General features: G+C 41.7%; 1 protein-coding gene across 1 annotated transcript; it reads right to left on the bottom strand.

Annotated features, from left to right (window-relative positions):
* Positions 1-3,502: 3,502 nt before the first annotated feature.
* LOC144141894 (PI-stichotoxin-She2a-like) lies at positions 3,503-7,322 on the bottom strand. Its single transcript, XM_077673365.1, has 4 exons — positions 7,092-7,322; positions 5,312-5,530; positions 4,052-4,116; positions 3,503-3,607 (listed from the first exon to the last, which is right to left on the bottom strand). The coding sequence occupies exons 1-3, from the start codon at positions 7,135-7,137 to the stop codon at positions 4,109-4,111; spliced, it is 273 nt and encodes a 90-aa protein (XP_077529491.1). The 5' UTR covers positions 7,138-7,322; the 3' UTR covers positions 3,503-3,607; positions 4,052-4,108.
* Positions 7,323-12,850: the final 5,528 nt, after the last annotated feature.

Raw genomic sequence — 12,850 nt, 5'->3', positions numbered from 1 at the left:
GAAAAGGAACATCAGCTTGTGAGCGGTTATCAGCTGTTTATCGTGTGCTTGTGTAATTCTATGCCAGCTAATGAATAAAATGTGCTTTAATGCAAATGTGGTTTTACTCCCTTTTGCGAAAAATACAATGCGTAACCAGAGGCATAAAATTCTGGCCACAGAAAGAAGCAGCGCACATAACGAATTTTAAATGCCAGTGCATCATCCAGTACTCTTTTGAAAATAAATGTGTCCTCTAACAGATCTTGACGTTTAACGGAATTCGGAACATAACCTTTTTAGTTCCAAATGTGATTTGCAGCATGGTTTCCAGGCTTATAACGCTGTAGTTTGTTTAAAACAGAAACGGCTGTAAACATGAAGATTTTCATGGCAGGTGAAAGGTGGCGTGAATCAATGGTTAAACTTTCGAAGCTCCCACGAGTATTCAGCCTATGGACGGAACCTAGCTCGCTAATACAGCTCGCAAATGGCATTCACATAGCGGCACATTAAATTTTCCGCAACGTTAGTATATATTTACATGAGGTTCGTGATGTAGCTTCAGCTTTAATTTTGGACGTTTCCTCGTAAAGCGCGTGTGGTTTCCCTGCCGTCCACGCATGATTTTCTTCGCATCACCATTGCCGATTGCCGTAGAGGTAGCGAAATATTTAAAAATACGTTTGCAAATTTAGAGAAAAAACTGCGGAAACTCACTTTCGCATCCCCAATACACTGTTTCCTCTGAACAAAAATATGTACCTCACCAACAAGCCATCACGCAGTGTTCCTTTTTGATGATTGATTGCTTTAACAGCTAATCAACAATCTATCGTGCCCTACCATTTGTCTAACGTTCTATTCGGTGTGCTGTGCTGTGATTTTCGGACTTGCCATGGTCTGCGTATGCCGTTCTAAGCATTGTGCTCGTTTATCGGGGGTAACCAAAGAGAAAAAATATTTATTCGATTCCTTTGCAAAATTGTGCTATCCGCGACTCATTTGCTTACTTAAATCAAGGTGCGACTAAACTGGGAGAGAAAACAAGATACATTTCTGTAAACATTTTCTAGGGCTTAGCCTGCACTTCCTAGAAATTCACCCAAAAAAAGAACGTGTAAGAACACTCTGAGCCGGGTGTCATCAGTGAGGTGATTTTAGGACTTGACGACTTCTGCGTCTCTTTAGAAAGGCGTAGTAAGAGTGCAGCACTAAAGCTTTGCAGCAGCTTCTTCGAACGCCGCATATGTTCCCTCTCTTTTGATAGCCATTTTTATTTGCTGGGAGGGTGTAGCGGAACTTGGCAGGACACCAAACCTCCACTTAACAACGATAAGGCGAAAGTGGCAGCGTGCGGTGCAGATATGATAACAAGACGGAATGTGAAGATGTTTACTTAGTTCGGCGTAACGCATGTCAAAACAAACACAGACCTGGAAAACAAGTGTTGTTTACCACTGCGACCTTCGTTGCCAGAATTCGGGGGAAGAAATAAGCGCGAATGCAAAAGCTTCTGTTGATTTACGGTGAATATTAGGCGCCGTATTTTCGGCATTAGGCATTTTTACCATTGTAACCCGGACTGCTTTATTTTGTTGTCCTCCGTGGCGCGATATGTTGAAGTAAAAGTGTTATTCCGTCTCAGCATTTTTAAAATTTCGGACAGCTTTTACTGAGATGCTAGTAATCGAAACTAAACTTAAGCAGCCTTTTGAAAGGATCTGTACATAACTACTTGTTTAAAGAACGCTGCGTAAAAACCTCTCGGGAGTGAAGAAAAAACAAAATATTCCGCATAAAATACGGGCATTTCGATTCAATTCCACAGATATCATTCCTGGAATATTTGTGCTACAGATATGTTCTCTTACTCTTTTTTGCCATGGTAGGTAAGACACATGAAGTCATTCTGACATAGAGGTGGTACAGCTGTTGGGCAAGCGTTACCGGGAGAGCGCTAACAACCACCAGGAAAACCAACCGCTTCCTCCGGAACGCTATGAAACCCTGAGCAATATGATCCTCCTTTCGTTTCTAATTTTTATCTTTTATTTCTCTTCTCGGTTATTTTTCGTTCCAGATGGAATTTCGGGCACATCGGCTACTCGCAACTGTTCTTCTTTCTTAAGGAACGTAATGTTTGTGCCCCAATACGAAGCAAAAGTCTACACAGGCTATAAACACGTAAGCGCGAAGAACTCACAAAACTGTAGTAGCCAACTGTAAATCTGGTTTTTTGGGTTCTATCAGTTCCAGCTCGGGTAATCATTTCCAGTTGAAGTCTGCACTTGCACAAAACGTCATTTTTAATTTCATGTATTTAACACTCAGGGTAGAGTTTCTTCAGCGCCCAGTAAATATTCTCACCCACTGATCACGAATTCAAAGTTGAAGAACTGAGCTGCTTCGTCAGTCCCTGACGAAGGCAAGTCTCTTTACTGAAACATTGGCAACAATCGTGGTCGCTACCTTGTTCGAAGATTTCTTCTGATATATATATATATATATATATATATATATATATATATATATATATATATATATATATATATATAGATATATAGACAATGATCTCCTGGCAATTGGTATGTTCGTAAATATTACGTCTATACACCAGGCAGATTATAAATTTGTAATTTGTGTAAACAAGTGGTGTGAACTACCAAGCTTGAATTTCGGCTCTCAAGTCGGCCAATATTTTGCTGCCTATGAAAATCGAAGCTTTAAAATTTGTATACGACAAAAACGGGATGATGTCATATTCTACTTCGTTCTCAAGCTTACCAGCACGAAAGAAATAAATTTGTGTATGGGTAAGACATGCTTAATAGTAGTGACCTATTCGTTGCGCCTACGTGTTACCTCGTGACGTTGTTTTTTTGTAGCGACACCATCGCCATCGTCATCATGAGTGCCAGGATCATCATCAGCGGTGCCTCGCCAGCGTCAGCAGTGTCACGCGAGAGAATCGAACACAACCGCGCACGCAGCTGGGCGGGAGCTCGTCTTCGCCGCTACCACTTCTGGCCGGACCTACGCTCTCCAAATAAATGTAGGAAGCAACGTCAGCCACACCAAACAGTCTGCTTCCTATAGTTCTAAATGGTTTTTTTTTTCGTTTATATTTATCAAAAGAAACAGTTAAAACGTTTTTATTTTTGGATACTGCCCCAAGCGTTTTTTTTTATACTTCCCGAGACTATATTCGTGAGTGGCCCACGCGTAGGGAACAATCAGTTCTAATTTCCTTTAAAATTCCTCCTGGCGAAACGACGGCTGTATTAGTGAAGAAGGGCCATAGCAATTCTCAGCTGGTACCTAGGTTTTTGTTTTGTTCCGTCGGCTTGAAATAATTGTTGAGGCTAAAATATCCTTGTTGCCGTGCATTCAGACGCGAGTGCTCTTTTAGCTACCCGTTTCACATATACCAACCTAAAATTACCACTTGCAAAAATTTTAACAACCATTATTAGTTGTGTTGTTTGGTTTTCGCACCTTTAAAATCATGAAAGAAACTAGGTTATTAATACTGGTTTTTATTGAATTCAAAGATGTAGCAGGAGCGACGCGGTTTAAAACCATCCACATTTGCGTCAGTCGTCCAGGGTTCCACACGTTGCACAGCCTGAAATAAGGCGAAAGAAAACACGGGTGTTTTGATTACTCTTACCAGAAAATTCTTTTCTTTGGGCTATCTTAGCGGTAAGTAGTTCACATTAACCCGACGTAGCTGCTCCTTGGTTACCATATACGCCGTAGTTGAGGTCTACGGAATTATTTTAACGGCGTAGGGATCTTTACCGTGAACCCAAAAAATCGAAACACGGGCCTCTTTGGTTTTTACCTCCGTCTGAAAAGCGACGGCTGTCGGCTGGATTAAACCGGCATCCCCGGGCTCAGCATCACAACGCGTTCGCCACTGAGCACTATAAGCTTGCTCCGCCTTGCCATCGCGGAACTATCTTTAGGTGTTTTTGTATCTTTGGTCAATTCACTCCTACAAAACCCATAACAAATCATGCACTTTTTTACAGCATTTACTAGAAGCAGACTGTTTTCATGAACTTACCTTGTCAAACAAGTTCGAAGCGCATGGTCACGTGAAGTTTGGTTCTGGCCTTCCTTCTCAAACACCTGCGTTCGTACATAAAATCGTACATAAAAATGCCAGCACATAAATCCCACTAACGGTGGTAGCAAATTTTACGTGTGTGCACGCACATTAACTTATGTTGTAGTCTTCGCCCCTAGCAGACGTCAAAGTCGCACAGAGCGAAACGTATAGCGTGAGTCGCGATCTTAGATCTAAATCCTTTCCTTAGACCTAACGACAACTATAAGATTGATATTTGAACGTTTATAGCGAATGATTATAATTTCCGGACAATAAAAATCAATAAAAGTTCCATTTTCAGTTTGGCCAAAGTGCTCCGTTGGCGACAAAGATTTAGTTCTTTAAAAATTGGTGTGTTTCTTGCATTAAAAGAAGTGGTTATAGCTTTTGAACCGTTAGAAGGCAACACCATGGCTGCCTAATTGCACTGTAGATTTCATTTGTCCCGAAGCGCACACGAAATAACAATTGTTTCAAACGTGTTTCTCCAAATAACAAGAGTGCGAAAGTGTAGTGGCACGCGCCGCCGCTCGGCCAAAATTCAGATGGCCGCGGTAGTTGCCAGGAGTACGCAGGCTCGGAGATTGAGGCTCGTACTAGTATGTCTGCACGGCATTCGCCAATGATTCGGCTGGTCATTGAATACTCAATACCCAGTGACGGACTAACAGAGGCGACCTACCAATTAACGGGACACGTGCACAGCAAACTAATGAGGATCGATTGCCCTACAGCAACCCCGCCGGGTAGCAGATAGAACTACTATTGCTAAACATTTTGTTATGCCAGAATACGCTGAATCGGTCTCAGTTATCCATCCGCACTTACGTACGTGACTTGCGTATTTGAAATAAATTATAAGAAAGCAAGAATAATGCATAATACCGATCAGTACAATTTATATTACGAAAAAACACCTGGGACCTGCCTTGCCAGAAAGGTCGGTAAATAGAGGAATTACGCATAATTTGTTCCCAAACGGCATTATTTTCATGGCATTTTGTATAAATTCTGTGACCCCTTGTTTTTCAATACGTCCCTTCACTCAAAATTCCCCGATTGGTATTGAACTAAAGAGCCTCATTGCCCTATATCATGCACCGACATATGATCGTTGTAGAAGCGCGCATTATTTAATTTATTAACAATATTATCTATTGTAAAGAAAGCTTTTTGACATTTCACAATACAAGAGTTAAGGTTAAAATCACTCACGGAGGCAGGCGATTTCACACTCCCTGAGGGTCTTGTACCGGTTCGCATTCCCGCCGCAGCCTCCATACACGAATTGCTCGCACCTGCCCGTTTCGATGTCAAAGTACCACCGCTCGAAATACGCCTTACATAGTCCTGTAATTGGCGCTGGCCTGCAGCCAATGTCGAAGTCGACAGCACGATAGGCCTCCTGATTTTGGCCCTGCATTTGGGCGAGCCCTGCACACAAACGCGACATTTGTTGTGTAAAGAAGTTGTTTCAAGTTGCCGCCGATTACTTTTATACTTTTGTGAAGACGCCTAGGGGTGATGATCCAGTAATTGAGTGAAGTTTTATTAGGGCTGCCCTCGATCGGTGGCCCTACAAATGTTCCAAAATAATTTCTGTCGGCATAATGGACGCAGTCACCCTTTCCCGAAGCAGCTGTAGTGTCCTGAGTCAAAACAGTTAAGGTACAGTATTTTTGTGTCCACCTTGCAGCCACCAGCCATCACTGCCGTTCACTATCTCAAACTCGTAATGTTACTGGACGAAGAACCCCACTGTGAATGCGCAACACTGATTTCTACTGTTGTTTATGAGTCTCATTGATCACCTAAGAACACCTCAAACACGCGCATAAACATACACACAAAGGCATATATATATAACGTGCAGCTTTCCCGCTCATGGCAGTTCTTTGAACAGTGTGTAGTTATTTAGCGGAATGTAAAATATGTTCTCGCAGCTAATATTGGGGGTGAAAACTTGCTTTGTGCATAGTTTCAAGTCTAGCACGTTGCGAGACTAAGCTCCAGCCAGAGCCACGAAAACTATTCATACAAATGCATGGGGAGTAAGATTCGGCAGCGAATTACACAAAAAAATATTCAGAATCTTGGAAAAAAAATTTAGAGTTTCCATCTTCACGTTTACTTCTTGCTTTATGCCAAATATCACTTTCCTGGCGTTGTTTTACTAGGTTCCCGAGAGGTCGGAATTTTGAACGAGAAAGCTGTTACAGCGCGCGGATTTGCAGATTCAAAGCGTTAAGCCTATAGGAATAGGACTAATAAACAAATTGGCGTAAGACCGTCTATCAAAGGGGATTGACATAGCAACGAAGAGTAGAAACAACGCAAAGGAGATGGGTTGATGATGATGACGGTTGTATAAAGGCAAGCGCAAGTTAAACAGGATAATTAATACAGGAAGCTCTAGGCAGTACAACACAAACGCTTGAACAATCACGAGTTCACTACATCAAAGGGAGCTCAGATGCCCATGTTGTTGTCTCCAAAAGGTGAACATAAAGCCTGAAGTGTTCCATCACTTCTAAAACTTTACTATGATGCTAATAATTTCTGGTTTCGCCATTAAATTAATTAGCTTCAAGAGGACTATGTAAACGCGATACGCTGGATACCAGTTTTCGAAGGCTTGGGGGAGTTACTAATACGAGCGGCCTGTCGGAAGACGCCCGTTATGTTTTTGCAAAATAAAAAATAAACTTTGCACTGTAGACAGGCGGAAAACTCTTCGGGAAATATTTGACACCGTAACGCAATTCTTCAACATACGTAAACTTTAAAAACTAAGAAACCGCAATAATATACGATCCCAATGCAAGTGATACCGAAAAAATGCTAACTGCGGTGTAGCGAACACTGTAATAAAACATTCACCCATGAGTACACGGTTCAATTAAAAAATGGCTGACGCCAACTGCGCCGCATATTACGGGTTGGGCACAGAATTTGACCGAGGCAATGAAGGTTTCTTGCTGCAAGCATCGCTTACCTAGAACCAGGCAGGACATAAAACAAAGCACAAAAGTGGTCTTCATCGTGGAAGCTTCGGTAAGGGTTGACCACCGAAAAAAGAGACGCCAATTGCTACCTGCCTTTGGATTCAACCTTACGCGCTTTTATGCGTTTTTGACGGCACCCGTGGAATAGGCGAGACACGCACCACATGCTTGAGGGAAATGACCTACATCTTTATCACCTGGACCTTGTGACTACTATTCTAGCAATCATTCTCGGCCGGCATTGTGCTTTCTCCGACCCACATTTCGTACTTATATACAATGACCAGTAATCTAGAAAAATACCGGCGAAACTACTGCATGAAAACAGGTCTGGGACGTACGTGTTGATTTAACGTTTGCGCTGGCTAGCAACTAGAAAACGACGTTAGTAACAGAGCGTTGTTTCCTAAAATAATATGGAAATCAAAAAATAACCAAGCAATTCACAACGCCACTGGGCAGTATTGAAGGGATAGCAGCGTTAAACAAGTGCAAAAATATTATTAAAAATTACGAGCCCTTCCACTTAGTCGAGATGCATGACCAGCTGAGATGTATACAGTTGAACCGCGTTATAACGAACAGTGATATAGCGAATTATCGGCTATAGCAAACTAAACACAAACTTTGGTTGGTCACACTTTATTTCAATGACACGTGTCCATTTATAACGAAACTAAAACCACGCAATATGGGACATAACGAAGAAATATTTTGCCAGGGGTCTGAGAAGCTACTTAAAAAAACGTCGTCCGAAACTGCAGAAGTGTGAAGGTCCTTTGTTCATGGACACTGTGGAAAGCTTCATCCTCGTCAGTGCTGCGAAGATGACATCCTTCATCAAATAAATAATGACGCAGGTCTGTTTTGTCAAGCGAACTTTGTTCTGTTGTAATTTCACGTACTCATGCTCTGGTTCGTTGAGGTTGAAATGCAACAAGGAGAAAGTTTACGGTTACCCTGTTTGTAGTGAATTTGAGGTCAGAAAAATACACTTTTGTAACAAGTATTTTTGCCCGAGCCAGATTCCCGATTTGTTGGAGCCCATTGTTTACCTGTACTGTCACAACGAATATCGGATATAGCGAATTAATTTGCTGTCCCGGTACCACTTCATTATAACGAGGTTCGACTGTAAATTGCGTATTCCGCACAGGGTTAGATGATGCACACACACACATTTGTTTGTTTCCCCGCCTGTAACCATAGGGACTGTGGCTTTGAGATTACATAATTTTGAACGAAGGCTGTTCAAAACTGTGGACAAACATCAGACTGTCTGTTTCCTACCCGTAGAAGCCCTGTAATGACAGTAGAGGGAATTATACAGCACTGGCACTCCACTTAGAACAACCGAACTTCGAAAGTTAGAATAATATTTTTGAAATAATACATCCATTTTGGCGCCCAGTTGTCATATAACTGTTTTTACAAAGTTTGACAAAAACTGTTTCGTCCGTGTTCTGTTGAGACTGCGCAATAATATTGACTCTCAACCAGTAGGCTTTGTACAAAGCAGAACAAGAAAACCCGGAACTCTAGCCTGTGTGACTCCTGCAATCAAACCACTTATTATGTAAGGTAAGTAGATTGTTATCTCAGCATTTTCGGGACATTTGCACCGCTTGATACCAAGTCCAGAGCTCTTGCAATTAGTAAAACGAACCCATATGCTTGTGCCATAACTTCGCGTACACCATCCAAATGATAGGCCATATCCAGCATTGTACCAACCCCTGGAGCTGTCTCCATCTATGACGAGTTCAGGCAGCCAAGGCAGTCTTAAGGCGTGTTCTCCCTCATAAACTGGGAAGTACGTTTTGTTGAGGAACGGCAAACATACACTGAATCCTTTACATATAAAAGTTTGCCTAAAAACAAATTAACCAAGGCAACCGGATGCCAGGAAGGAGACGGCCTTTTTTGGTATGTGTTCGCCAGTACGACATGTAAACTTACATAGACAAAGAATTTGGATGCTTAAACCATACATTTAGGTGTTTAGCTGGGATGAGTCACATATAATGTGCTTCTTATATATCATACCGCAGGCACCTTTTATTAGCGCAATGCTGCCTCTGGTCTATATATATATATATATATATATATATATATATATATATATATATATATATATATATATATATATATATATATATATATATATATATATATATATATATATATATATATATATATAGGGTTTGGAAATGAGGGGCTCGTTAGGAAATACAGAAAGAAATGCCGGCAGTCTACAACGCCAAAGAAGGCATAGGGGAAGGTTAGACTATTTTTTTTTACCGTTAGTGACGTTACATTATTAATTATTTTTATGAATTACGTGAGAAAGAAAGAAAGAAAAACACGCGCCCAGAGTGGGGACCGAACCCACGCCTTTCGATTAGATCTCGAATGCCTTACCAATTCGGCTATCTGGGCGACTGTGTTCTGCTTCACTTTCTGGGGTATTTATATTTACTACAAGTGTATCTGACGCTTGAGGGTGGTAGCCAGCGCCACGTCACTAACGCCACGTCACTAACGTCACTAACGGTAAAAAAAAATAGTCTAACCTTCCCCTATGCCTTCTTTGGCGTTGTAGACTGCCGGCATTTCTTTCTGTATTTCCTAACGAGCCCCTCATTTCCAAACCCTATTATCGCGCGAAAGCTTAGCGAGGGCCTCGGTTCTGGCAGCCTTGATGCCAAGGTAGCATAAGAGGGTTTCCCGCCAGTTGACCGCTCACGACAGGCTGTAGACGTTCGCGTCACGCCCCGGGGGTTGAAAAAAGAAGGTCCCCTTCTCCCCGTGTAGTCTGAGTGGCGCTGGCTACCACCCTCAAGCGTCAGATACAGTTGTAGTAAATATAAATACCCCAAAAAGTGAAGCAGAACACAGTCGCCCAGATAGCCGAATTGGTAAGGCATTCGAGATCTAATCGAAAGGCGTGGGTTCGGTCCCCACTCTGGGCGCGTGTTTTTCTTTCTTTCTTTCTCACGTAATTAATAAAAATAATTAATAATGTAACGTCACTAACGGTAAAAAAAAATAGTCTAACCTTCCCCTATGCCTTCTTTGGCGTTGTAGACTGCCGGCATTTCTTTCTGTATATATATATATATATATATATATATATATATATATATATATATATATATATATATATATATATATATATATATATATATATATATATATATATATATATATATATATATATTTCAGCTGTGCCTATCGCTCCGCCAGCCAAAATCACATATTGGATAGGCCGTATGATCAAATAAGAATGAACGAAGTAAATAAAAAATACCCAGCCCTGGGAATAAATGAGATTTATAGTTGTTTTTTCTTCCTCCCTCTCACCGTACCCTCGTGACGGTAAATTTGTTACAAGTTTCATGTGAAAGAATTTGGTAGTGCTTATAATCACGGCCACCGTGAGAATCGCCACTTCTTTTTGCGTTGTGTCTCAAGCCTTTCTGTCTGAAAATAATCAAGCATGAAGGAATTCGAGGGTTCGCATTACAGAACACTGATGTAAAACTTCTCGCATACGCAGATGATATAGCTGTTTTCTGTCGCGATCAAAAGAGCAAAAGCGAAGCAGTTAAGGTGGTTAAGTCCTTCTGTGAAAAATCTGGGGCTGCAATTAACTGGGACAAATGTTCGGGACTTTGGCACGGGAACTGGTTCTCAACAACTCCTATTTTTGAATGCGTACAATGGACCACGGTACGAACAAAATATCTGGGGGTGCCGCTGGAGCATTATAGGGATAGCCTGGACGATTGGAGTAACGACACCGAAAAGTTGAGGGACAAAACGAGAAACTGGCAAGGGCGCAATTTTCGTTTGTTTGCCCGTGCCATTATCTGCAACATTTTTTTGTTAGCCGAAGTGTGGTTGTGCTAGAAGTGTTGTTTATGTCACGTGCTAATGTCCAAAAAATCCACAGAGTATTTGCTGTCTTTATTTGGTCTTCCAGGTGGGAAAGAACCAATCGCTCTAATATTTTTCGACCAGTCAAAAAGCGAGGACTTGGTCTTTGTCATTTATTTTTACGACAAGTTGTCGCAAGGTCTTGTTTTGTGCGGGATCAGAAAGACGCCTTCTTGCTCATTGTAATTCAAGTGCGATTGAAAAATGTGCTACCTGACTTTGTTGTGTCCTCAAGTGATATTGTTTGCAGGGGGGTTAAAGGATATTTGCCAGAAGTGGCTCTGTCTGTTGAATTCTTGAAGGTACGGTTTTCTTTCGACTACCTGTGTAGTGTTTCCAGGAAGCGCCTGTACAAAGATTTAGTGAATGTTTGTTTACCGGTGCCACCGTATAGGTCCTTATACGGTACACGCACTGGGATTGACGTTTTAAGTAGGGTGAAATGTATGCCGGTGAAACATGCAATGAAGCCCTTTTTTTTTAAAGCACAGCGAAACCCTTCCCGTAAATACGTGGTTAGCAGAAAGAGGCATTTTTTTGCCGTGGACAACCGACTGCAGTCTGTGCAAAAAGCCGGGAACTGTTAATCACGTCTTTATCGACTGTTAGGATACAGTGTTCCACTGGGACATCCTCCAACGTACGTTAAAGAAAGACTTACCCAAAACACCGCACTGAATTCGGTTCCTACCCGTGAAAAACGAGGGTGGTGTGCCGTACGCTTTGACCATGCTCCTCAGTCGTCATAGTATATGGAGGACGAGAATGGCGGTGAGGAATGCGCATATAAATGCCCGGCCTGTCAGGGAAAACTTCATCGAAAGCGTACAGTATATACGGCAAGTATTTCGTGCAGAGGATGAACCCCCTCTGAGTGGTTGCCTGTGCTTGACGATTTAGTGTGTCTTAGAAAGTTTTAAAGCCACTGAGACAGCCAAGTAGCGCTGACGGATCTTAACAATATGAGATGATGTTGGATGTACTGCAAAAATGTCGAAGTAGGCAATAAAACTTGCTTTTTATCATGAAGGCCCAGGTTCGAGTCCGCCATTGGTGAAGTGTTTTTTTAAGCTTTCGGAATTTTGGAAATTTTCGCTCATCGTGATATTGTTTTGGTTTTTATTTTGGTTATTACTACATCAAGACATCGTCGCAAACGGTTTCTAGAATGGGTTGATTAGGTTTAATATAGGTTGTGTTCTGTGTTGTTGGGCTGGGTAAGGTCAGGTTTGTTGCAGTGCCTGGATTTAGGTAGGTTCTGATACGTTCGGTTGGATTACGTTAGGTTCGGTGAGGTTAGGTTATGTTAGGTTACGTTGGGAGGTAATATTATTCAGTGAATTTTAGGCCAATCACCTTTTAGGAAACTGCCGTGAGAACTGCCCCATCTGCTGCATCTAATCTCACGGCTGCCGTGAGATTAGATGCAGCCAAATAATTTTGCTCCTATAACCCTGCTTCGCTAGATAAAAATGTTGAAGGCTTGCCCCACCTTTGTACAGCTCGTAATGTTGACATATACTACTTGTTCCACATGTGGCTCTGAAGACCAAGGGAAAGGGAAGGCGCAAAGAAAATAGCAGTCGCAACAAAATAACGTAAAATAAAATGAACTAGCTCTCTGACAAAAATACAGGATTTCAACGCAATACGGAAAACCCTACACCTGTTAGCTTGACCGAGATGCTTCGTTATTTCTAATATATTAAAACGGATAATCAAAGCGGGGGTTACTTTTTATTCTTTTAAGATACTTTTATGGAAGAATGCATAAGCGTGACTGTGCACGCCTACAGCTGTATAGAAATAT

Source organism: Haemaphysalis longicornis, unplaced genomic scaffold (assembly GCF_048455015.1).
Source record: "Haemaphysalis longicornis isolate Haplotype H1 unplaced genomic scaffold, Haemaphysalis longicornis Haplotype H1 scaffold_6, whole genome shotgun sequence".
NCBI classification, from domain to species: Eukaryota; Metazoa; Arthropoda; class Arachnida; order Ixodida; family Ixodidae; genus Haemaphysalis; species Haemaphysalis longicornis.
The sequence above is the reverse complement of the archived record's forward strand: the minus strand, read 5'-3'. Positions and strand labels throughout refer to the sequence as shown.

Coding starts and splice junctions, on each gene's coding strand:
- LOC144141894 (XM_077673365.1), bottom strand. CDS start 7,137: ATGAAGACCACTTTTGTGCTTTGTTTTATGTCCTGCCTGGTTCTAG. Junction 5,531..7,091: donor TATGTCCTGCCTGGTTCTAG/GTAAGCGATGCT, acceptor GTTTGTGTGCAG/GGCTCGCCCAAATGCAGGGC.